Source organism: Sorex fumeus, unplaced genomic scaffold, assembly GCF_029834395.1.
Source record: "Sorex fumeus unplaced genomic scaffold, SorFum_2.1 ptg000044l, whole genome shotgun sequence".
Classification (NCBI taxonomy): domain Eukaryota; kingdom Metazoa; phylum Chordata; class Mammalia; order Eulipotyphla; family Soricidae; genus Sorex; species Sorex fumeus.
The window spans coordinates 12,703,220-12,727,631 of record NW_026606101.1 but is presented as its reverse complement, the minus strand read 5'-3'; the positions used below and the strand labels follow the sequence as shown (position 1 = coordinate 12,727,631).

The 24,412-nt window shown below is 46.8% G+C and overlaps 1 protein-coding gene across 1 annotated transcript in view; it reads left to right on the top strand.

Annotated features, from left to right (window-relative positions):
* The first annotated feature begins 274 nt into the window (after nucleotides 1–274).
* The window catches only part of BPIFA2 (BPI fold containing family A member 2), a 34,139-nt gene continuing 10,001 nt past the window's right edge, over nucleotides 275–24,412 (top strand). Inside the window, exons 1-5 of the mRNA XM_056121548.1 lie at nucleotides 275–318; nucleotides 1,186–1,335; nucleotides 1,993–2,074; nucleotides 2,534–2,597; nucleotides 20,137–20,239. Of these exons, the coding sequence (XP_055977523.1) occupies nucleotides 275–318; nucleotides 1,186–1,335; nucleotides 1,993–2,074; nucleotides 2,534–2,597; nucleotides 20,137–20,239 (443 nt within the window). The remainder of the gene's footprint in view (nucleotides 319–1,185; nucleotides 1,336–1,992; nucleotides 2,075–2,533; nucleotides 2,598–20,136; nucleotides 20,240–24,412) is intronic.

The window sequence follows — 24,412 nt, the reverse complement described above, 5'->3', positions numbered from 1 at the left end:
AGCTCGCTCTAATATACAGTCAGTTTTGGTTTGGTTTCGGGGCGCCAGCCAATGGTCCCCAAGGTTTCCCTCTTGGTCTTCAGGGACCACTTCTGACAGTGATTGGTGGACCTTGCAGTGCTGAATAGTAAAACGGGGTCTCCTGCATTCAAAGACTGAGTTCATTCTGTTGATCTCTCTCCTCACCCATCCACTGTGGGATTTGTATAGAGCGGAACTCACTGGAGTTCAAATCCTGGATGTGAAGCTGGAAGTGAACCCTAAGGACAACAGCATGGACCTGAGGTTCCCCATCAAAGCTAACGTCAACGTGGCCCTGTGAGTTTACGTTTCCATTCTGGGGTCTGAGAAAGGGAATGTGTCCTGCTGACGGGCTCCAAGCGAATCCTCACACACTGCTTACAAACTCTGGTCCTCAGCCTCATGAATCACCGGTTACTTTTCCAGCCACAAATTCTTATCATTAACTTGTTCTCAGCATCTCAGGCCATAGCCAATTCTCTCTACGAGAAATCCTGTGCTGTAAATAAAGTAAGAAGAATTGAGAGAACATGAGCAAGTTATACTCAGGCAGTTGCCTCCATAAGTTTTTTTGTCTCCTGAGACTCCCTCTAAGGAATAGAGGAGTTCTAGATCCATGCAGTCACTTGTGTACAGGCTGGTAGAACACACATAAGTAGCATATATAAAAAATGTAACTTGAAAGTCCTTTAAGAGAGTAAAGAAAATGAGCAGGAGTCATACTATCTTAATCAATGGATGAGCATAATATGTCATCTCTATTCTTTAGCTAAGAATCATAGAGATCATTACTCAATGCTGTACCACATGGTTGATCATTTAAAGATAGGGATTAATAATAATGATAATAATACATTTTCCTCATGGTCTTACTATAATCTCTAGTGTTTTGCCTAAAACTCTTTTTAAGTACTCCAAGCATCCTTTTTTACTGCATCATTAATTCACAGTATTTTAATTATTGGGCTAAAGTTCTAGAAGTTGACATGAACCTGACCCTCCTGGCCAGGAGAGGCAGCCCACAATGTCAGTCTGCTCCTCTCACAACAACTGGACACTGCTGGTGTGGCTCTTGGACCTCTGGGAAAACAGGCAGCCTGGGGCAGAAGCAAGTGGGACCTTGGAGACCTTCTAGCCTTCTGCTCACCAGAAATCTTTGTTCAGGCCTTTAGTTGGAAGGTTGGTCAACCTGGAAGTGTCCCTGGACCTCCTGACTTCTGTCAGAGTGGAAGATCTCGAATCTGAAAACCCCACATTGGTGAAAGGAAAATGCAGGAGTGACCCAGCCAGCTTCAAGCTCGTCCTGCTTGATGGGTAAGGCCCATTCATCAGATAGCTGGGCATCAGAGGAGCTTAGTACCCGAATGCCAGCCTCATTTCTATATCTGGAAATTCGTACCATGTGGAGAAAATGAATTAGTCTCTGGAGAAACTATTGGTAGCAACAGACTTATCCCCTGCACTCCTCGAGCTTATGGTCCAGAGAAAGGCTCTGGAGGTGCACTGAGTTCTTCTACTAAAGGGGGCTCCAGGGAGAGGTCAGACTGTGAGGAATCTTGTGCAGAGCAGTACACTGAGGGAACTGGGGCATCAAAGTCCTCTCTTATGGGACCTGTGGGTGGTGGTGACAATAAGCAGAACCCTGAAGATGGGGAGGAGTGCATCTCAGCAAGGTGTGCTAGTGTTTGGGTATCAATTTGTAGGTGTTTGTGCTTGGTTCATCTCTGGGTCCAGGCTGAGCTGTGGTCTGTCACCTGTGGAAGTGCTAGAAATGAGTATTACCCAGAAGGATGGGTTATGATGGGAGTCTTGTCGGGACGGGTTGTGCCATCCCACTCCCTTCAGATGCAGGGCTCTAAGACGAACCCTGGAAGAGGCTGTGTCTTCACAAGGGGTCTCTGTGTCCCAGCACTGATATACTCAGAAGAGTTGTAGCTTCTGGTAGCTCACCCCATTCCCTCTCTCTTCCAGCAAGGCCCCTGGACTCAACCGCCTGGTGGACTCTGTGCTCTCCCTCAAACAGAAGATCGTGGGCTTTTTGATAGAGAAAGTCGTGAGTCCCCCCTCCTGAGCCCCAAACACAGACGTGGCCTGAGTAGGGTGGCCACTTCTCTGGCCACTTTCCTTCCGCAAACCCACATTCATTTTGGCTCAGTCTGGAGCGGGCCTGACCCTTAGTTAACTTTCTGGAAGCCTAGTTGTAGCATCTGCCACACTCATGCATTTCATTTTTTAGCCTTTATAGTTAGTATTCTCCTTTGTTAACACAACTTCGATTACTTATAAGTACTCTAGGGCCCTCAATTTTTTTGGAGGATGCTTTACTTTTTTATGAAGGATAGAAATAAACTTGGCAGAGAAGTGAAAATTGCATACTCCAAGCTTCCTTGTTTCTGCTGTGCTGGATTTAGTGGAGTGAGTCCTAATGATCAAAAGCCCTGAGAGACCTTGGAAAGAGCGTCTACATATGTGCCCAGCGGACACTCACTTGCCTTCCTCTCCCCCACACCAGGTATGCCCTGTGGTTAACCTGCTGATCGACTCCCAAGTTGGTGTCATCATCAAGAACATCCTAGGTAAGTGGAACCTCAGCCTGGGGAAGCTGCTTCCTGTGCCCTTCCCAGGCCCAGTGTCCCTGGAGAGGAAGAAGGACCTTCTGTCCTGAGATTCTAAGGGACTGAGTGGGTTCTGGGGGCCTGGAGACCTCTCTTCTATTGTCTCTTATTGCTGAAGTGACCGGACAGAGTGACCCATGATAGAAGATGGACTGGATGGAGATGCTAATCCTAAATTTTCGGCCAAGCACCTACGTGGCCTGTGACATAACCGTTTGCCCCTATTTTTCTCCTGCATGAAAGGGCTGCTCCTTGCTGAGAAATGTATTAGAAGCAGCAGAAGGGCATCTCTGGAAGAAGTGATGCTCCAAACTCACCCTTCATTTCCTTCTGAGGAGGAGCTGGGCTTCTCCACACACTAGGGTGCTCATGGGTTCGTGGGTCTCTAGGAAGGGTTGGGGGTGCCAAGTTGCTGGGATTAAAGCAGTGGGGTCAGTGAAGGTCCCACATCCGGGTGGAAAAAGCCCCTGGTTCAGTTCTTGGACAATCATCTCATTGGAGCCTCTCAAACACCCCTTTGGAAGGGCACCCTCATGTGTCCACTTTACAGACAATCAAGGATACAATGGTGGCAGCGTATTTGAGGTATCCCTGTCAAGAAGAGCATGAAGAGTGGCAGTCACTGATGGTGGAGAATGAGGTTTGCTGTTGTTGATTTCCTCTGAGCAGATCAAATTCATCTTGGAGTCCAGGTTGGAGTCTGAAGACAGAGGTTGGGGATGAGCGAGGTGCTGCCCCCGACTGGTGAGCTTCCTGCGGTGGGGTCTGAGGTTGTGGTAAGGTCATGAGGTTCTTCCATTGGTGCCGGGATGAAGCCAGAGTCAGCCATGCTCTAACTACTGATTCTCCTTGCAGACTGGTTCCAGAGTCTTGACCAGGATCCCTGGTTGGCATCTCTCTCTGTTAAGGTGCTGCCACTCCCAGAGGGAATCAAAGTCTGAGCCCGCCGGAAAACCCTTACAGTTGGGACTGCGTCTCCCTGCTCTACTCCCCTTTCCCCAATAAAACGCCATTCCTGCACTTCCATGTCACCTTCTTTCTTCGTCTGGGGTGTGCGATAGGGGTGGGACATTTGGCTGTGTCCGTGAGCTGGATCATGGTTGAATGAAAGTTGGGAGTATGCAGCCCCATCTTTTTGTCTTTGAAATGAAGACAAGGGGCCCAGAGATAATGCCGTGGGATAGAGTCTTGCCTTGTACTGGCCGACCCTATTCAAGTGTGTGAAATCACAAATGGTCCCAGGAACCCTTTAGGAGCAAGGTATAGATAGAAAACCAAGCACAGAGCAAGGTATAGAAAACCACCCCCATAAAAGAAAAATTAAAAATTACCTAGTGACTTGATTTTGCCACAGAGAATCCAAGCACCAACCTATGTCCAAAGGCAGTGTGTGCGGGGACAGGCACCCCTTTAGCAGGGTCTGGTAGATACAGAATGGCCAGGTCATCAGGAGGGACAGGACAGTCGACCCTGGGGACTATCTGAGTCCTCACTGAGGGGCCTTGCGGATGGGGGTTTGCGAGTGAAGGGCAGAGTGAGCACAGTTGCACGCGCGTTTGAGCCTGGTGTCCACACGGGGCTGCCCTGACACCCCACAGGTGTGTGTGGAAGCTGTTCCAGCAGCACCTGAAACATCTGTAGTCTCCATGCCCAGGAATCAGCCCCAACCCCCAGCTAACCCTGTGTGCCTGTGTACCCATGTGCAGGTTGCCCATGCCCTGGGGGTGCTGCCCTGCGCCATGGATTCCAGATCCTTTTGCCCCCACACTCTCCACCTGGATTCAGTCTGAATCAGACAACCCTCCCACACTTACGGCCCACATCTAGGGGACTCCCATGGAGCCCTCATTCAAGGCCTGCCAGTGATGTAGGCAGGGAGGTTCGGAAAGGGCTCCCCCCATTCCCATCATGGCAATGAAATTTCTGGGTAGTAAAAGCCGCTGGTTCTAAGTCTGACCCACCTCGTGGATACAAAAAGCAAGACCTGATAGGATCTTCTCCAGCAGCTGACCGAGGAGTCTGGACCCATCTCTATAGAAAGGGCCTGAAGTAAATTACTAGAGAACCCTCTATTCCTTCTTTTAATCTGATTAATCCTTAGATAGCCCAGACTAGAGAAGACTAGACCCACCCTCCAAGAGAATACCCAGCAGGAACAAAGGTCAAGAATAGGACTTTCGGGGGTATGGTGCCACCAACAGGTCAATCTGTACCTGTGAGGTGAGTGCATCAGCAGCCTGATGGCACTGTCAGACTTTCAGATATCCCAAAATTGCTGCTGTGCCTTTGGCCAGACCCCAAAAACTTGGGGCAAAGTTTACCAAGAAAGTAAACAGACATAATTTAGGTATGTGGGAGACACACCCACAAATCACCTCTGGTTCAGCTATATAATTGGAGGCATGGCTTCTTTGGTTCCTGATCGAACTGCTTAACGGCCATGATCCTAGAGACTCAGAAACGAAACTCGGAACTCAAAGGCTTCTGGCAGAAATGAGTCCTGTTACTGCAGTAGGTTACTGGGGCTGGGCCACTTCAGATGGGAATAGGTTTCGTGCCTTGGCCTGTTCCCCTTGGTGGCCTAGTGACTGCCATCCTCCAGAGGTCACTGGATGGTCAGGTTTGGACCTGCATTGACGAGACACGCGGGGCCTCACCAGATGGGGGTGGAACCAGCCCTTTCCTCTTTATCCCAGCGAGACCCTGAGTTGCCGCCTACAAATGGCCTCTCTGGCTCCGGATCAATCTGCTTAATGGCCATGAACCCAGAGACTCAGAAACAAATCTCAAAACCCAGCGGCTTTTGGCAGCAATGCATCTGGACCTCATACAAGGTGGCTGCCGCCTCAGAGCTTATTGGAAAGCCAGGTATGAGCCAGCGGTGATGGGGCAACTGCAGTCTTATGGGAAGGGGGATGGTACTGTCTCATCCTTCACTCCCTACTGAGGTCACTAGTTGCCTCCCACAAGCGGCTCTCCGGCATCGCCATGGCTCCAGAGGCAAAAGGACTTAATCCAGAGCCCGGCAGCTTGCGGCAGAAAAGCAAATGGACCATGCATTAAACTCCGGCGCCATGCCTCCCCAGGAGGGAAAGGGTGTTGCTCCCTTCCGCCTTTTCCCCACCTCCCCCCCAACTCCCGCCCCCCCCCCCCCCGCATCAAGATGGCTGTTGCCTCAGAGCTTATAGGAAAGCCAGTGGTGACGGGGCAACTGCAGTCTCATGGGAAGGGGGGCGGTACCGGCTCGTCCTTCACACCCTACCGAGGTCATGAGTTGCCCCCCACGAGTGGCTCTCCAGTACAGCCATAACACCAGATGTACGGAAACCAATCTCGTAATTATCTGGCTCTTTGCAGAAATTCAAAATCATTATATGATTCTCATAACCAGCTACAGAAAACAAAGTATTTCACAGTGCCTTTTCAGCAATTCTGATTGTTGGGGGAGGGGGGAAATTCTAAACAATAATGGTCCATCTTTTGTAAAAATAATGAATGTAATCAATGTAGGGAAGAGTTAAGTGGAAATCATCTGCCTCACAGGCATTGGGAGGGTGGGAGGGGGGTATATTGGGGTTCTTGGGGGTGAAAAATGAGTACTGGTAAAGGGAGAGGTGTTTGATCATTGTATGACCGAGACTTAAACCTGAAAGCTTAGTAACTTTTCCCACTGTGATTCAATAAATAAACATAAGAAGAAAAATAAATAAAACTATGAAAAATACAAAAAAGAAAGGGACTTTCAAAGATGATCACTTCTTACTCTACCTACGGAGCAACAACCCTAACACTGGACTTTTATCTAGTTAGAAAGCCCCATGTGGGGGCGGCTTGGAAGACCCCTATAAAATACACTTTCGACAAAGGCAGGGCCTGCATATGCTGCTAGAGCCCATGTGCTGCTTGTGCCCACATGGCCAAGCACATGTGGCACCCGAGCACATGCGTCACCTGCATCTACCCTCTTGAGATGTGTACTCTCCTAATTCTGGGATGTATGTAGGGGTTTTCTCCACCCTTGGAGAAGCTCAAGCTGTCCCTTAACTTATTTCTCTCTCTCTTTCTCTCTCTTTCTCTCTCTCTCTCACACACCTGCACACACACACACACACACACACACACACACACACACACTTTCCCTCCCTCATCCCTTACCTTCAAAAACCTCCAAATAAAATCTGTTCTACTTCCCTGCTCAATAACTCCTGAAATTCTTTTCTGTGAGGCAAGACAAGAACTCTGAAACTCATGGGGGTGGCAGAGGTGAATAAGGAGAAAGTGACTGTCTCTCTCCTCCCTGCTATTGTATGAATATTCTTTTCCTCGGGAGCGCAGAGATAGAACCTCAAGAAGAATTCTAAAACTGGCTGGGGGGCTGCTAGCTTGCTCTGACAGGGCAACATGGAGAAGCGTCCCTCAGCCCCTTTTATTTACTATCCTACATGCACACATCTAATGCACTCAGTACAAAGAAAGCATTAACGGGGCAAAAGAGGTTACGGGGGAGAGGGGAACATCAAGACTTCAAGGCTACATTGTTCTGTCACCAAGGATCACAGCTTCCAAGGAGGAATGCAAGGCCAAGCAGCCTGGCACCATGAGCTACAGCCCCTTGTACCTGGAGTGATAAGGGGATGTGAGAGAATGTCTGCATCCCAAAGCTGAGCTGGGTTAGGGATCTGTGATAGAGGAAAGATTGCTCTATGTAACACTAAAAGCTAAAAGGCAGCCAAAGGAAGAGATGTTAACTCTGCCCAGACCAGTTCGGACACACAAGTCATGACTCGCCCATTTTCATGGGGCCTGTGTTTCTGCCTGCTTGCAGGTCAGCCTCTGTAGGCTCGTCGGAACAGTCTTGTTGGGGACCAACACCCTGCCTCACAGCCACATGTGGGACCAACCAACATCAACATGAACAGACATCCCGGGGGTGCTGCTCTCTCTACAACTTTGTCTGAAATGGTTTACATTTTTTTATTTTAAAAGATTATTATACATAAAAAGACATTATTATATATGGATAGACAGGGAGAGTATCATGCTGAGTAAAATGAGTCAGAGAACGAGAGGAACAGATACAGAATAACTACATTCATGTTTGCTATATAAATATATATATGTATCACTTGATCACTTGACATCCTGTTACTCATAGGTTTGCTCGAATGGGTGCCAGTAATGTCTCCATTTGTCCCTATCATGTGCTAATTTAGCCCAATGGCGTCTACTCGTTCTAGAAACACGAAGATCCTCAAACAGATCATTCAGGGTCTTGACAAAGAAGTCTGACATCTCATAGGTGGGCGACCACACGATCTTTTGACGTCCCATGGAATTCAGTCGGTAATGGCTCTAGTCCAGCGGTCATCTCCAAATCTCATTATGTGTTCGGCCCATCTGATTTTTGGAGACTTGGCAAATGATACAGCGTCCCTGATTCTTGATTGTTGATGGAGGTTGGAACTCCAGATTCTTTCTCTCACTTGAGTGAAGCGTAATATTCCAAGGGGAGACCCAAAGAGCGTTCTCATCCTGTTTTTTTGTATGGCCCAGGTCTCTGAGGCATATGTTAATGCAGGAAGAACAGTGCAATTGAAGAGATGTGGCTGGAGCTGGATGTTCTTCATCCTCTTAGCTATCTCTTCGATGCTCTTGGAGGCATTCCAAGCCTCTCACTTCCTCCTGCGCAACTCAGGTGCCAGGTCACTCGTCATGTTGGCTTCTTGACCTAGGTACAGATAACAGCTGCGTTCAGAGATGTTCATTTTGTTGAGAGCAAATGGAACGTCAGGAATGAGACCGTTTCTCATAAACATTGTCTTCGTGAGATTCAGCTGTAGACCGACCTTTCTACACTCATGGACGAAGTCAGCCAGCTTTTGCGCCGCTTGGCTAATGTTTGGTGTTATTGGAACAATGTCATCAGTGACACAGAGGTAGTGTATTTGCCAACCATCTATCTTCACTCCCATTCCTTCCTATTCCAGTGGTTGCATGATGTTCTCAAGGGTGGCACTGAAGAGTTTCAGTGAAATGGTGTAACCCTGCTGAACCCCTCTCTTGACATGTATGATCACTTCCTAGTAGAATGGTGAGATCCTGGCAGTGAATCCATAATACAGCTCACGGAGGATCCTGATGTATTGAGTTTGAATGCCCAGTTTGGCTAGGGCTTCGATGACCACTTCAGTCTCAACAGAATCAAAGGTCTTCTTTAAATCAATGAACATTATATATAGTACAAGACATATCCATGGCCAGGGAAAACAGGGGTGACGATGACTGGTCAACAGTTGGATCTAACCACAACTGTGTGTGGGGCTGAGGGTAGTTTGAGAGGAGACCAATATGACAGTAATACTGGGAATGATCGCTCTGGACAATCAGTGTTAAAACTAGGTGAAGGGATATTCTTTATAATCTTTCAGTATCAATATTGCAAACCACAATGCTCAAAACGGGAGAGAGAGGGAGAAAGCAAGAGAGACAGAGACAGAGACAGAGAAAGAGAGAGGGACAGACAGTGACAAAGAGTGACAGAGATATAGAGACACAGAGAGATAGAGACAAAGATAGAGAGGGATAGAGAGCAACTAGAGAGGGAGACAGAGCAGGAACAATGCCAGAGCAGAGTGAGGGCAGCGAGTGGCCAAGCTGATGGCTGCCAGAAGGTGCCAGGAGTGGTTGCTCTGAAATCAGCCCAGACAGGTGCTGGAGGGCAGAATGGCTGCTGTTTCCTGTTATCTGTGATCACAGATTTCCAGATCCTGAGACCACCACCCTCTGAGAGAACAGGGACATCCCTCAGACAGCTAGAGAGCAAATGGGCAACTGCAGTGGTCTACAGTCCTCAGATCAGGTCAGTCTTTCCTAACCCAGAAGCGTCCTATTTCAGTTACATCTTTTGGTGTAGTGACAGAGTTAGTTCCATGACCATACTTTTCTTTTTTAAATAATTTGCTCAAATTTATTTATTTATTTATTTATTTTATTGTTTTATTTTTTAATGAATCACCGTGATGTACAGTATATGGACTTACAAACTGTCATGCTTACGTTTCAGTCATTCAATGAGCGAGTACTCATCCCTCCACCAATGCCTATTCTTCAACACCAATGTTCTTAGTATCCCTTCTATCTCCCTCATTCCCCTCCCTTGACTGCCTCTTGGCAGGTGAATTCCCTTTTACTCTCTCCTTTAGGTTGTTGTGGTCTACAAAGCAAGTATTGAATGGTCATCATGTTCGGTCAATAATCTACTTTCACCATGCATCTCCTATCCTGAGCGGGCCCTCCAAACACTCTTTACTTAGGGGGCCCTTCTCTATCTGAGCTGCCCTTTCCCCCCAGCATGTGAGTGCGGTTTCTGAGCCGTGGAGCGAAACTCCTGGTTCTTATCTCTACTATTCTTGGGTGTTAGTCTCCCTTTTTGTTACTTTATATTTGACAAATGAGTGCAACCATGACCATACTCTAACTTATACTTCTTATGATGCTTAAACTGTCCCTTTACAATGCAGGGTAGCCACAGCTTGCCCTGGGTCCATCCAAATGCAAATCCCTCACCAGGATCCCATTATGGGTGTTAGGAACGAAGAGCACCTGAGGCTTAAGTCAAGTAAATATGAGGAACTGCCAGGAGTAAATATTACTTGGAGTCAGTGAAATCGCAAGTTACAAAAGCATAGCTTTACCTGTCTTTTTATGTGTATACAAAAAGGACATTGCTCAAAAGTAAACTTTGAAGAAGGACATAAAGAAAAGAGAAAAGCAATTTATAATTACATACACAATTCCAGAGCCCTCCGAAGATTTGTCCTACAGGCTACAGAGTCTGATTTGGGGATATATGTGATGAACAGATAGGGGAAGCTCACAAAGGAAAAGTTAAAGATACACACAGAGGATTAGGAGTTCCTGATGGATTGGGTGTGCCTCTGGAGCACTGTCATGGGTATTAGTCAATAAACTTAAGTTCCCTGTGGGAAGAGCAAAGAAAAACCAACATTACTTCTTAAAATGCTTAGAACTATAATCCAACAGTTTCCCCTGATTGATAGATTGAACTAAGAGTACATTGGATTTAGAGGCCCCCAAATGTTTTAGCAGAAGATATGTGGTGAAGTCTTACCCTCACACCGGTTGTGGCTGGAAGAGTCAGTGAAATGCGACTCCTGAGAAAGCAGGGTAGTTGGATAGAGGAGAGGACAGTGTCCTGGACTGACCATTTGGCCTTTGTGCTGTCTCCAGGAACACCCTCAGACTTCGAATTTCAGTTCCTGAAAGCTGGTGCAGTGGGAGACCATGGCCTTGTCTTGCAGTGGTCCATGCTCAGAAGCAGCCCCCAGCATGGCCCTGGTCCAGGAGGCCATGACAAGGAGCTGGGTGGGATGGAGAAGGAGAGAAGGAAGAGATAGGAAGTCTGAGGGATATCATGGGGTCCCTCTGCGGAGGTCCCAGCCTGGAGAGGAAGGCAGACACCCCCCAAAGCATCACAAATTGATTAATTGATTATTAAGGATCTCTAGGAGAACAAAGGAAGCAAGATGGGGGGGTGGGGTTCCGGAGTCGGCTTTTAGAGCACCTAGTGCACCACTGAAGAGGGAGAGTCCTTGGGAAGGGCCCCGGTGGGAACATGAAGAAGAGGAAAGCTGCAGGCACAAAAGCCAGTAGGCCCCAGGACCTTCCTGGACAGACATGGAATCAGGTGCAGTCTCCATATCACAAGTTCTGTCTCAGGCTCTGTGTCTTTGGGCATGTTGACTTCCAGCTCTCAACCCTGGGCTGGGCATTTGTAAACTAGACGATCATCACAACCCTCTGGAAGGAATGTTCAGGGGAAGAGTGACAGGTGCTTATTCTAGATCCCTTTTCCTAGGACAAGATGTGGAAATTGGTTCTCTTGTGTGGCTTGCTGGCTGGAACCTCCCAGTCTCAACTTGTGGGAATTCAGCATCAAGACTTTGTTCAGGAAGGACTTAGTGGTGCATTGGAACGTAAGTTAACCCTTCATGGCTGGTTCCTAAGTGCCAGTCTCCTCAACTCTAACCTTGCATTGCTATAGACTTTTCCAGGGGGTGCTCCAAAGCTGGTTATTTTTTGGGTTGTTTGAAATCCTGCTTCATTCACTTATTCCTCTGAAATGAGCAATGAGCAACAAATATCCTTTAATGCTATACTTGTCTTTTTCCAGAGAAGACTGCCGTGCTGGAAAATGTGGAACTTGGACAAGTTTAGGAAGGACTTGGATGTAAGTAAACCTCTCAGGGCTGGCTAACTGCCAGTTCCTAAGTCCTCCCTCATTACCACACACTCCCTAGGGAGGTTCTCAAAAGGGACTTTCAGGAGTTAGTTATGGGTTTATAGATAGTTTGCACTCCTGGTTCATTTTCCTGAAATAAGCAGTGATCAGTAAACATCCTTTAACATTATATGATAACATTTCTCAATACATGCATAGGATGAATTTCTAAACTTTCATAAATTCTTAGACTTTTAAGGTTCAATAAAAACTTAAAATGTTTGTATTTGTGGATTTTGAGTCAAAACCTGAGGGCTTAGAGGCTCCTCCTGGCTCCATACTGAGCAGTGATCCTGGCAGGTCTCAGAGACCAGGTGTGGCATATAGAATTCAAACCAGGGCTGCAATGGAGGCATTGGCACACAAGGCAAGCAAGCGCCTCCCTCTTGTCCTAGCTCCCTGAATCAAGGAACACACATTTTTAATTCTGGTAGATGCTGATGAATAGTACTCAGCCCTACTCCCTGACTTTTTCCTGAGGGTTGCTTTAAGAGATGCTGGGACTCCCTATGTCCGTATCTTTGCCAGACTCTGGGACAGTGCCTTTAAAGTGTCACTTCCTCAACAATACCACTATGGCAATTCAAATGTCCTGCAATCTCATCAATGAAAGATTGTAGCTCACTTCATTTTCCCTCCTGCTAGCAATGACCAAACTCGCTGTATATATATATATATATATATATATATATATATATATATATATAGTAAAGGCCCTCCCGTTGATCATCGATTTGCTCGAGCGGGCCCAGTAACGTCTCCATTGGAGACTTTGTTGTTACTGTGTCTGGCATATCGAATACTCTCGGTAGCTTGCCGGGCTCTCCGAGAGGGGCGGAGGAATCGAACTCGGGTCGGCCATGTTGGCTGCGTGCAAGGCAGACGCCATATTTAAATTTGCAAATGCTTTATTTTTTTCTAAGAACAACCGTTTCTTTCTAAATTTATCTATAATTATAAATGATTATACTTTATGTTGTCTTATATATATATCTGTTACATTATCTGGTGATAGTATATGCTGATTCTTTTTTAAAAATTTTTATTAGTGAAACACCATGAGGTACAGTTTTAGATCATTGTATAAATCCCTGTATATTTTTTATAAAAAATTAGCTTTAGCTACGTGTATGTTTTGAATGAAGTATTATTACTATTTTCCAGTAACACTCAGTGGTGCTTAGAGTTTTTTTTTCCAGATCAGTGGCAGGGGTCACTCATAGAAAGGCTCAAGTGACCAACCTCCTGCCTCAAAGCAAGCGCTACTTCCATCCTTTTTACTTGTTCTTTGCCCATGTGAAATCATATTCTTCACATATTCTTATGTTGCAGATTGGTTTTCACTTTGGTGTGTATTATTAACTCACTGCAAATTAAGAAAACTAGCCCTAACAGGCATAGGAAGTTTTACAGCTTCCCCCGACTTTTTTTCCTTTGGTAGGGAGCAGTTGCACCCGGCAGTGCTCAGCCCTACTCCCTGTGGGAGAAGGGACAAAGTCCAGGAACCCCGCATGAACACCTTGTCCACTAGCCTAAGAGCTCTTGCTTTGCAACCCCTAAACCTGCTGAATTAATATTGATCCAACACCCTTTTAAGTTATGATTTCTCTGGAGGGGGGTAATGGTGGGGGATATACCTAACAGTGCTCGCGGAATAATTCTGGCGGTTTTCAGGGACTTATATGCAAGTCTGAGGATCTTTCCCACACCAGCCATGTGTTTCCAAGCACCCTAACCCCTGAACTATCTCTTTAGCTGCTGTTTTGATTTATTAAAGTAATGTGACTCTCACTTCCTGGAAACATTATCATCCTATGAAGAAATATTATTTATAGTTTAAACTTGTATATATATATATATATATATATATATATATATCTCTTGCAAAACTTAGGCAAGACTTAGGTTCTTCAAAGATTTAAAAAGGGTTTATTCTCTAATTTCAGCACCAGGAAAACTGAGTTCAGATATAGAATATCCTGTGTCATCTAGTTAAACCAGATATAATCGTTTTGAGTCTGGCTTCTCCTTTCACTTCATGATACTGTCCATTGAATAGTCAAGGTGTGGATCCACAGTGTACACCTTCCATTGTAAAACACATTTTATGCTGTTCATGGAAGCAGAAATTGTCTAGTTTCTCACTTCAACTGCTTTTCCACATCCAGAGGTTTTCTCATGCACACGTGTCATCTGCCATGTCATTCATTCTAATTCTTCATTTCACTGCAGACCTCATAGTCCAGTGTTCTACTTTCCTGCATCTGTATGAATTAATACATTAATAAAACTGTCATTGTATTACTTAGCTTTGTTTGCCATGAGCACAAGCAAAAGAATTCACCTTGCTTCTAATTTTCCATGTCAGAGTTTATTCTCTTGTGGCACTAGATCTCATGTTTCCAACTGGTGGAAGTAGTTCTCTGAGAGCAATAGAACCCGAGTCTCTCTTTCGAGGGTGCTGTACAATCAGCCTCTCAGATGCTCCAGTTGTACAGATCAGTAAGGATTATTATTTCTCTTTGAAGGCAGCATGGAACATGTAAGGGCTGCAAGCATGTGACTCTAGTTCCACTCTTAACCTTGCATGCTTTTCTTCCTCATCTGAAAGTAGAGGAAAGAGCAACCCTTACCTCAAGTAGTTGCTCAGAAACCTGTGTTCTCCTTTGAGCTCACTCTTCTATCTCTGTTTCTGTCCCTATCTCTGTCTGTGTCTCTGTCTCTGTCTCTGTCTCCGTCTGTCTCTCTCCTCTCTCTCTCTCCCTCCTTCCTCACCTTTAATAACCTCCAAATAAAATCTGTTCTACTTCACTGCTTGATAACTCCCGAAATTCTTTTCTGTGAGGCAAGACAAGAACTCCAGAACTCTGGGTCTGGGGGTGGCAGAAATGGATAAGGAGAAAGTGACTGTCTCCTCCCTGCCTCACAGTCACACGTGGGGCCCACTAACATCAACACGAACATCCATCTGGGGCTGCTGTTCTCTCTACAACTTTGTCTAAAATTGTTTATTTTTTTTAATTTAAAAGATTATTGCATATGGATGGACATGGAGAGTATCATGCTGAGTGAAATGAGTCAGAAAGAGAGGACAGATATAGAACGACTGCATTCATTTTTTCTATTACTGTCACTATCGAATACTCTCGGTAGCTTGCCGGGCTCTCCGAGAGGGGCGGAGGAATCGAACTCGGGTCGGCCATGTTGGCCGCTTGTAAGGCGAACACCCCACCGCTGTGCTATCGCTCCAGCCCCTTGAGTGATAGCACAGCGGTAGGGCATTCGCCTTACACAAGTTACCGAGAGTATTCGATATGCCAGACACAGTAACAACAAAGTCTCCAATGGAGACTTTACTGGGCCCGCTCGAGCAAATCAACGATCAACGGGAGGGCCTTTACCTTTACTGTCACTATCACTGTCCTCCCTTTGTTCATCGATTTGCTTGAACGGGCCCAGAAACATCTCCATTGTGAAACTTGTTACTGTGTTTGGCATATGGAATAAGTCACGGGTAGCTTGCCAGGCTTTGCTGTGCCAGTGAGATACTCTCAGTAGCTTGCCAGGCTCTCCGAGAGGGAGGAGAAATCAAACCTGGGTTGGCCAGGTCGGCCTCGAGCAAGGTAAAAGCCCTACAAAAAACTGGGGGAAAGGGTGCCAGGGATGGAACACAGGGCCTTTACCACATGCAAGGCATATGATACATATACTTATGACAGCTGAGCTCCGTCCCCAGCCCAGTGTAATAAAATTTAAAACAACCTCAGTACTCAGACCCCACACCATTACGAAAGACTAGAGAAAGAGGAATGTGAAACTCCACTCTAGTCAAAGATTTACTTCAAATCTATGGGCAAATCATTTAAACATGTCTTCATTTCCTTACACATCAAGTCACCAGGGTACTTAGTCAATCTTCTCATTGTGTGATACTCTTTAACAACCAGCTCTCCCCCATCAACCCCATCAGACCCTCATTAAACGGTGATTCCTAGAACAAACTTTGGAGGACTCAAACCCAGAACACTGTTTTTGATCACACAGACCCCATTCCCTGGGGCCTGGGATCAGTACACATTCTTTTGTGTTTCGTGGTTTGGCAAACCACACCCAGAGGTGCCCTGCAGTGCCAGGGGTTGGAACCCAGGTCAGGGGCTTGGCCTTGCAGTGCAAGCCAAGTACTATCTCTCAGGAGTCCCTTAAAAGGTATTTGAATGGGGGGGGAGGGGCGTCAGTTCTCCGGAGCAACTCCTCAAAGGGCCTGCATGTATGCAAATGCCATGGGAGGTGTAGCTACTCACATCAGGCCCCTCCAGGCTTCGGAATAAAAGGCTTTTAGGCGAAGTGGGCCTGGAACGTGCCAGACCTGGGGCTTATCCCAGGAGAAGGGGCAGGGAAGGGCCACGGGCGAGAGGAGGAAATTGTCTTCTGGAATAATCCAGGCCGAGCCCTTTCCAACGCCTCCACACTACTGGATAAACGGGGAGCAACTTGCCCGTGGCAACTCAACACCTCCGCTTCAGGTGCAGCGTGGGCCAGCCGGCCGCTGGGCTCCCCTGCTGCCCACCTGGACCTCAGGGAGCCACGCAGCGAGGGGGGAAGGAAGGGTGGGCACCGGTGGCCAGACTGTCCACCAAGCCCCTGCCCTGGGACGTGAATGCGTGCGTGAGTGCATGCGCGGGGGCGATGTGTGTGGGGGGGAGTGTGCTCGAGGTTTCCCCGAGGGCACAGATGGTGCGCACTGGGTGTGTGTGGGGGAGCTCTGTGGTGCAGGAAGCCGGGGTCGCCCCCAACCCTGGCCAGGGCTGCTACCTAGGTGCGGCAGTACAGTGTGGCCTCCCCCGAAGGCACCAAGGCCCAGCACGTGGATGGGGATGTAGTGCACCTCCTCCTGCTCCCCGGCGTCGCCGGCCGGCCCCAGTCCCCGCCACCCCGGCACTCTCTGCTCAAGTCCAAGTTGATGGAATTGCAGTGTCACTGGTACTCGCCCAGTACCAACATGGCAGTGGCCCCCGGAGCACCTGGTCACTGAGCCTTGCCCACAGACCCCCTCGCCATTTTTGCTATACAAGTACATATGTTGTTGCATGAATATTCATGCAGTCAGAGGTGCTGAGACAAGGAACGCAAGAGAAATTTATGTCACGGAGGGTCCAGGTTCTCTTTGATCTGTGACAAAGGTAGTGAGCACCGAAATCTCCTTTTATTACCATCCTACTGCCCACACTCTAAAGGGCTCAATACAGTGATGTCATCAAAAGAAGTCACAGCAAGAACATTGAGGCAGGCCAAGCAGGTGTTGTTTCCTTGTGTCCACAGGCCAGTAAATTTTGGTTAAGGAAAGAGATACAAAACCGAAACTGAAACCTTTCTTGGGCTCTTTGAGTCGGCATCCCAAAGACAAGACTGGGCTGGCACCTGAAATCTACATCCCAAAGACAAACTGGGCAAGCATCTTAAAGTTGCATCCCAAAGACTAGGCTGGGCCAGAGCCCTGAATCTATATGTCAAAAATCAGGCTGGGCTTCTGTGAGAAAAGGAAAAAACTGACTCTTTCAATATAATGAAATTTATGAAATTATTTACTGAAGGCAACTTAAAGGAAAAAGATGTTCAGCTTTATCCAAACGAGTCAGGACACACGAGAAATCTCGCCCATTTTCATGGGTCCCTATGTTTCTGCCCATTGTGTGGTACAGTCTAGATGTGCTTATTCTGACAGCTCAGTCCAGCCCCAACATATTTACACACATACATACACACACACACACACAGAGTCACTGTCACTATCACTGTCCTCCCATTGTTCATCGATTTGCTCGAGCAGACTCAGTAACGTCTCCATTGTGACACTTGTTACTGTGTTTGGCATATCAACTATGTCACGGGGAGCTTGCCAGGCTTTGCTGTGCGGGTGAGATATTCTCTGTAGCTTGCTGTGCTCTCCGAGAGAGGCGGAGGAATCGAACCTGGGTCAGCCCAGTTGGCTGACTGCGTGCAAGGCAAATGCCCTATCCTCTGTGCTATATACATAGTAGAAGACTAATATTCATGGCCTGGAAAAACAGGGGTGAGGAGGACTGGTCAATGGTTGCATATAACCACAGTGTGTGTGTGGTACTAAAAGTAGTTAGAGAAGAGACCAGTATGACAATAATAGCTGGGTATGATTATGCTGGACAAGAACTGAGTGTTTAAAGTAGGTTAAGGGATATTCTTGATAACCTTTCAGTATCAATAATGCAAACCACAGTGCTGAAATACAGAGAGAGGAGAGAGAGAGAGAGAGAGAGAGAGAGAGAGAGAGAGAGAGAGAGAGAGAGAGAGAGGTGCCTGTCATAGAGGCAGGAAGGGGAGGGAGGGGTGAGGGGGGTTGGGAACCTGGGGTCACTGGTGCTGGGAAATGTGCACTGGTAGAGGGGTGGGTTTTGGAATATTGTATGACTGAAATCCAGTCATCATCAGCTTTGTAAGGGTCTATCTCACAGTGATTCAATAAAAAGGTTTTTTAAAAAGCTTATTATATTTAGGCACCATAATTGTTCGTAATAGATTTTCAGGCATACAGTGTTCTAGGGACAATCCTAGCACCAGCATCAACTTCCCTCCATCAATCCCCGGATTCCCTCCCACCCCCAGGCTGATTCCTTAGCAGGCATATGTTAAAATTTGGTTGTTATTTGGGTATCATTCTTGTATAGTTGCTGGTTCTGTGGCCCAGAAACATCCAAATTCCACACCTATACATCACGGATGTGCCCAAGATCACTACCCCTGCCCGTGACCTCCCATCCCCGTCTTCTACTCCCCCAATTCATTTCTTTCCTTCTCTATCCTTGTTATTCCTATAATCTAGGGGTGAGAGTAACCAAGGGAGAGCTGGAGACAGTCTGATAAAGTGAAGGGACAGAAATGATTCATCGGGCTGATTTGGACAGCTCTTGGGTAGACGGAGCCAAGGAAATCATTTATTGTTTCTTTTCTGTTTTATGGTGCTGAGGGTGACATGCAGGGCCTCTCAGGATGGGAGATGTCTACTGAAAGTAGACCATAGACAGAATATGATGGCCATTTAATACCTGTATTGCAAACCACAACACCCAAAAGGAGAGAGAGAGCAAAAGGAAATGTGCTTGACACATAGGCAGGGGGTTGTGGGAGGGACACTGGGATTATTGGTGGTGGAGAATGGGCACTGGTGGAGGGATGGGTACTAGATTATTGTATGACTGAAACGTAAGCACAAAAGTTTGTAAATCTGTAATGGTACCTCGTGATGATACATTAAAATAAATAAATAAATATAGCTGCACAGAACTTGAGAAGATTATCTTGCAAAGAAAAAAAAAAAGCAAGACAAGAAGACAAGTGCTCCACTGCTGAATGCTGAGCCCCGGCCCCCGGCACACTATTCCTGTCCCCATTTGGCAGATGAGGACACTGAGTCTCTGTAAGGCTTTAGTAGATGTATTCGATTTCCTCCCACACTGAGCAGTTAGGCCTCTGGTTGCAAGAGGCTACCACCTGATGACATTTTTGGGAAACCAGGATGGGAATGAGTCCTTGTTTTGGAGCAAAACAGCTGGGCCATGAGAATAGGGTCCCACAGCCCAGACTCAGAGAAAAGAGTGAGTCCCTATCACTTGAATTTCTGAGTGCTTGACAGTCTGTAGAAAGATGCTTCCCCACAGAACTAGTTTTGGGCTGCATGCCCATGAAAGAGAGTTCCCCGAGAATGTAGGGGTCCTTGAGAATGAGCCATCCAGAGGGAGGAGGAAGCCCTGAGTGAACAGGCTAGAGGGGAGCAGTCAGAAAAAGGGGTTGTCACTCTCGGTTGCTCCAGGCCACAAAGATGAGCCCAGAGCCTATGGAGGGCAGGAGATAGAGGCAGAGACAGAGACAGAGACATACAGAGACAGACAGAGAAAGAGATAGAAACAGACAGAAACAGAGACAGAAAGTCGGTGACAGAGAGAGACAGAGACAGAGATAGAGAGAGACAGAGAAATAGAGAAAGTGCAGTATTTCTAGGCTATGAGCAAGTAGAGAAGGAGACAGAGCAGGAACAATCACAGAGCAGAGTGAGGGCAGCAAATGGCCAAGCTGATGGCTGCCAGAGAAGGTGCCAGGAGTGGCTGCTCTGACACCAGCCCAGACAGACGCTGGAGGGTAGAACGACCTCTGTTCCTGTTATCCCAGATCACAGCTGCCTAGACTTTGAGAGAACAGAGACATCCCTCAGACAGTTAGAGAGCAAACGGTCTGTAGACGCCACGGCCACGGTCTACAGTTTTCAGATCAGGTTAGTTTTCCTAACCCCAGCAGGGTCTTCTTTCAGATACATCTTTTTTGGGGGGGATTAAAAAATTACATTTTATTAAAGAAGTTGTCTTTACAGAAATGTCAACATCACTTACGTTATTACTAATTGTATATGAACATTTCATCAAAAAGAGATTTTGAAATATTAAGTTGAATAAATAAAAGAGCATTTAGTATTACTATAGGAAGTGAATAAACTTCAAAATTTGGGCAGAAAAGCAGTTTATTATTATTATTTTTTTAAATGTAGGAGTATTGCTATTTATTCAGCCATTGATTAGGCTGACTAAATTGGTCATGAACTAGGCCTTACATTTTTTTTCCTTTTTATAAATTTATTTATTGAATCACCATGAGAGCAGTTACAAAGCTTTTGGGTCTAAGTCTCGGTCATACAATGATGAAACACCCATCCCTTCACCAGTGCCCATTTTCCACCACCAAAAACCCCAGCATAACCCCCACCCCATACCCTCCCCCTGCCTGTGGGGCAGATGATTTCCACATTACTCTCTCTCTCTAATTTGATTACATTCAATATTTCAACACCAGACCCACCATTATTATTTGGGATTTTACCCCAACATTTGGATCTTCCGAAAAGGCAACCATAGACAATTTGTTTTCTATTGCTGATTATTAATAACATATGATGTTGCGTGGCCACAGTGGTGGCCACACAATTTTGGAATTCTGAAAATTTTAACAATTAAATCTGGAGGGATTTCTGCCAAAACCTGCTGGATTCAGAGATTTGTTTCTGAGTCTCTGGGATTATGGCCGTTAAGCAGCTTGATGGAGAGAGGCTGTTTGTGGGTGGCAACCCAGGGTCTCCTTGGGGCAGGGAGAAAAGGGTCGGTTCTACCCCCATCACGTGAGACCCCATGTGTCTCATCACTGCAGGCCCAAATCTGACTGTCCAATGGCCTCTGGAGGATGGTGGTCACCAAGCCGCCAGGGGGAACAGGCCAAGGCATGAAACCTATTCCAACCTGGGGTGGCCCAGAACTGTTAACCTACTGCAGGGACCAGACTCATTTCTGCCAAAAGCCGCTGGGTTCCAAGATTTGTTTCTGAGTCTCTGGGATCATGGCCATTAAGCAGCTTGATCAGGAGCCAGAGAGGCCGTTTGTGGGCGGCGACTCGCATTCTCGTTGGGGTGGGGAGGAAAGGGACGGCTCTACTGCTATCCCATGAGGCCCCGCATGTCTCGTCACTGTGGGCCCAAACAAACCTGACTGTCCAATGGTCTCTGGCAGAGGCGGCCACCAAACCACCAAGGGGGAGCAGGCCAAGGCACAAAACCTATTCCCACCTGAGGTAACCCAGCACCGTTAATCTATTGCAGGGACCAGATGCATTTCTGCCAAAAGCCGCTGGGTTCCAAGATTTGTTTCTGAGTCTCTGGGATCATGGCCATTAAGCAGCTTGATCAGGAGCCAGAGAGGCCATTTGTGGGCAGCAACTCGGGGTTTCGTTGGGGTGGGGAGGAAAGGGCTGGCTCCACCACTATCCCGTGAGGTCCCACATGTCTCATCACTGGGGGCCCAAACCTGACTGTCCAATGGCCTCTGGAGGATGGCAGCCACCAAGCCACCAAGAGGGTGCAGGTGGAGGGATAGCACCCTTTCCCCCCGGGTTGACCCGGTGCCGGTAACATACTGTGGGGACCAGACACATTTCTGCCAAAAGTCACTGGGTTCTGAGATTTGTTTCTGAGTCTCTGGGATCATGGCCATTAAGCAGCTTGATCAGGAGCACGAGAGGCCATTCGTGGGCAGCAACTCGGGGTCTTGTTGGGGCGGGGAAGAAAGAGCCATCTTCACCCCCACCCGTGAGGCCCGGTATGTCTTGTCACTGCGGGCCCAAACCTGACTGTCCAATGGCCACTGGAGGATGGTGGTCATGGAGCCACCAGGGGGGATCAAACAGACCAAGGCACAAAACCTATTTCTACCTGGGGTGGCCCCGCATTCAGTTACATCTTTTTGGGTCATGACAGAGTTTATTCCATGATTATACTCTTAACTTATTAGAATTCTCATGGCACTTAAACCATCCCTTTACAATGTGGGTAGCTATAACTTGTCCTGAGTCCAACCAAATCCAAATCACTCACCAGGATCCCCGAGGAAGTAAGGGAAACTGAGGCAACTTAAGTCAAGTAAATATGATAGATGCCCAGGACTTAATATTATTTGGAGTCAGTTAACTCCCAAAGTACAAATGCATAGCATTGTTTTCCTGTGTGTATTCAAAAAGGACAGTGCTCTAAAGTAAACTATGTAAAGGACATGAAGGAAAGAGAAAAGCAAATTTCAATCACATAGACAAATACAGAACCTTCACAAGAATTGGCCTACAGGTTAGAGTAGATTTGGAGATATTTGTGATTAACAGATAGGGGAAGAAAAGCACAAAGGAGAGTTTAAAGATAAACACAGAGGATTATGATTGCCTGATGGATTGGATGTGCCTCGGGAACACTGTCATGGGTTACTCAATAAACCTAAGCTCCCTGTGGGAGGAGCAAGGAAAAATCAATGTTACTTCTTAAAATGCTTAGAACTATAATCCAATAGTTTCTCCCCAGAATGGTAGATTGAACCTGGATTATATTGGATTTAGGGTACCTCCAAATGTTTTAGCAGAAAGTGTGTGGAGAAGCATTGACCTCACACAGGTTGCAGCTGGAGGAGTGTAAGAATGTGGCTCCTGAGAAAGCAGGGTCTTTGGACTGAGGAGAGGACAGTGCCCTAAGATGACCATCTGGCCTTTGTGCTGTCTTCACGAATCTTCAGAACTTTGAGTTCCTATTGCCTGTGAGCTGGTGCAGTGGGAGACGTTGGCCTTGTCCTTCAGTGGTTCATGCTCAGAAGTAGCCCTCAGCATGGCTCTGCTCCAGGAGGCCATGGCAAAGGTCTGGGCAGGGGCAGGTGTGGAGAGTGAGAGGAGAAAGAGGTAGGAAGTCTGAAGGAACCATCTCCCAGATGGACTCAGGGAGAAAGAAAAGTAGAGGAGAAAATGTAATATATATATAGAGAGAGAGAGATAGAGAGAGATATAGAAAATGTAATATATATCTATATATCTATAGATATATAGATATTGGAGTGATAGCACGGCAGTAGGGCGTTTGCCTTGCAAGCTGCTGGCCCAAGGAGCTGGGTTTGATTCCTCTGCCCCTCTCGGAGAGCCCAGCAAGCTACTGAGAGTATTTTGCCTGCACGGCAAAGCCAGGCAAGCTACACTTGACGTATTTGATATGCCAAACACAGCAACAAGTCTCACAATGGAGATGTTACTGCATCCGCTAAAGCAAATGGACGAACAACAGGAGGACTGTCCTTCCATTGTTTGTCGATTGCTCGAGTGGGCCCAGTAATGTCTCCCTTGTGAGACTTGTTACTGTTTTTGGCATATCGAATACTCTCAGTAGCTTGCTGGGCTCTCCAAGAGTGGCGGTGGAATCAAACCTGGGTCAGCCAGTTGCATGCAAGGCAAACGCCCTACCTGCTGTGCTATCGCTCCATATATGTATATATATGTATATATATATACACATATACACACATACACACACATATATATAATATATGTTATACTCTTATTCTTTTAGGAGAGCAATCATACTCTATGAACACCAGATCAGGCAGCTTAGAATCATTCTTACAGCCCCTCCAAGCCACACACTGAGTAGTCACTGGTCACTGAGTTCAATTCCAGGCATTTCTAGTGATGAGGACCTACTGCTTTCTCAGCTGACGACTGGGTTTTTTGACAAACCAGAAAAGGAACATTTGAACATTCTGGAGATAAGTCAGGTTTTTGAGGGTCCACAAAAGAAGACTCAGAACAAAGGTTGAAACAAGTTGAATAGAATGTGTAAGAAAATGATATTGGGATGGTTTACTATTAGAGAACTAGCGTGGAGCCTAGGAGGTCTGGAAGACTCCCTCAATGAGTAGTCAGGGAAGGAATAAGGAAGTGACATGGCCAGACAGAGACAGCAGGGGAGAGAGTGTGGAATAGTCCAAGTAGGGCCAAAGGCTGGGAAGAGGTTGGCATTCTTGTGTGACATTAGCCTGGAATGGAGGAAGAATGGGGCTGGGGGAGAGATGGTGGGTCGGGAGCTGGGGCAGAAGTGAGTGAG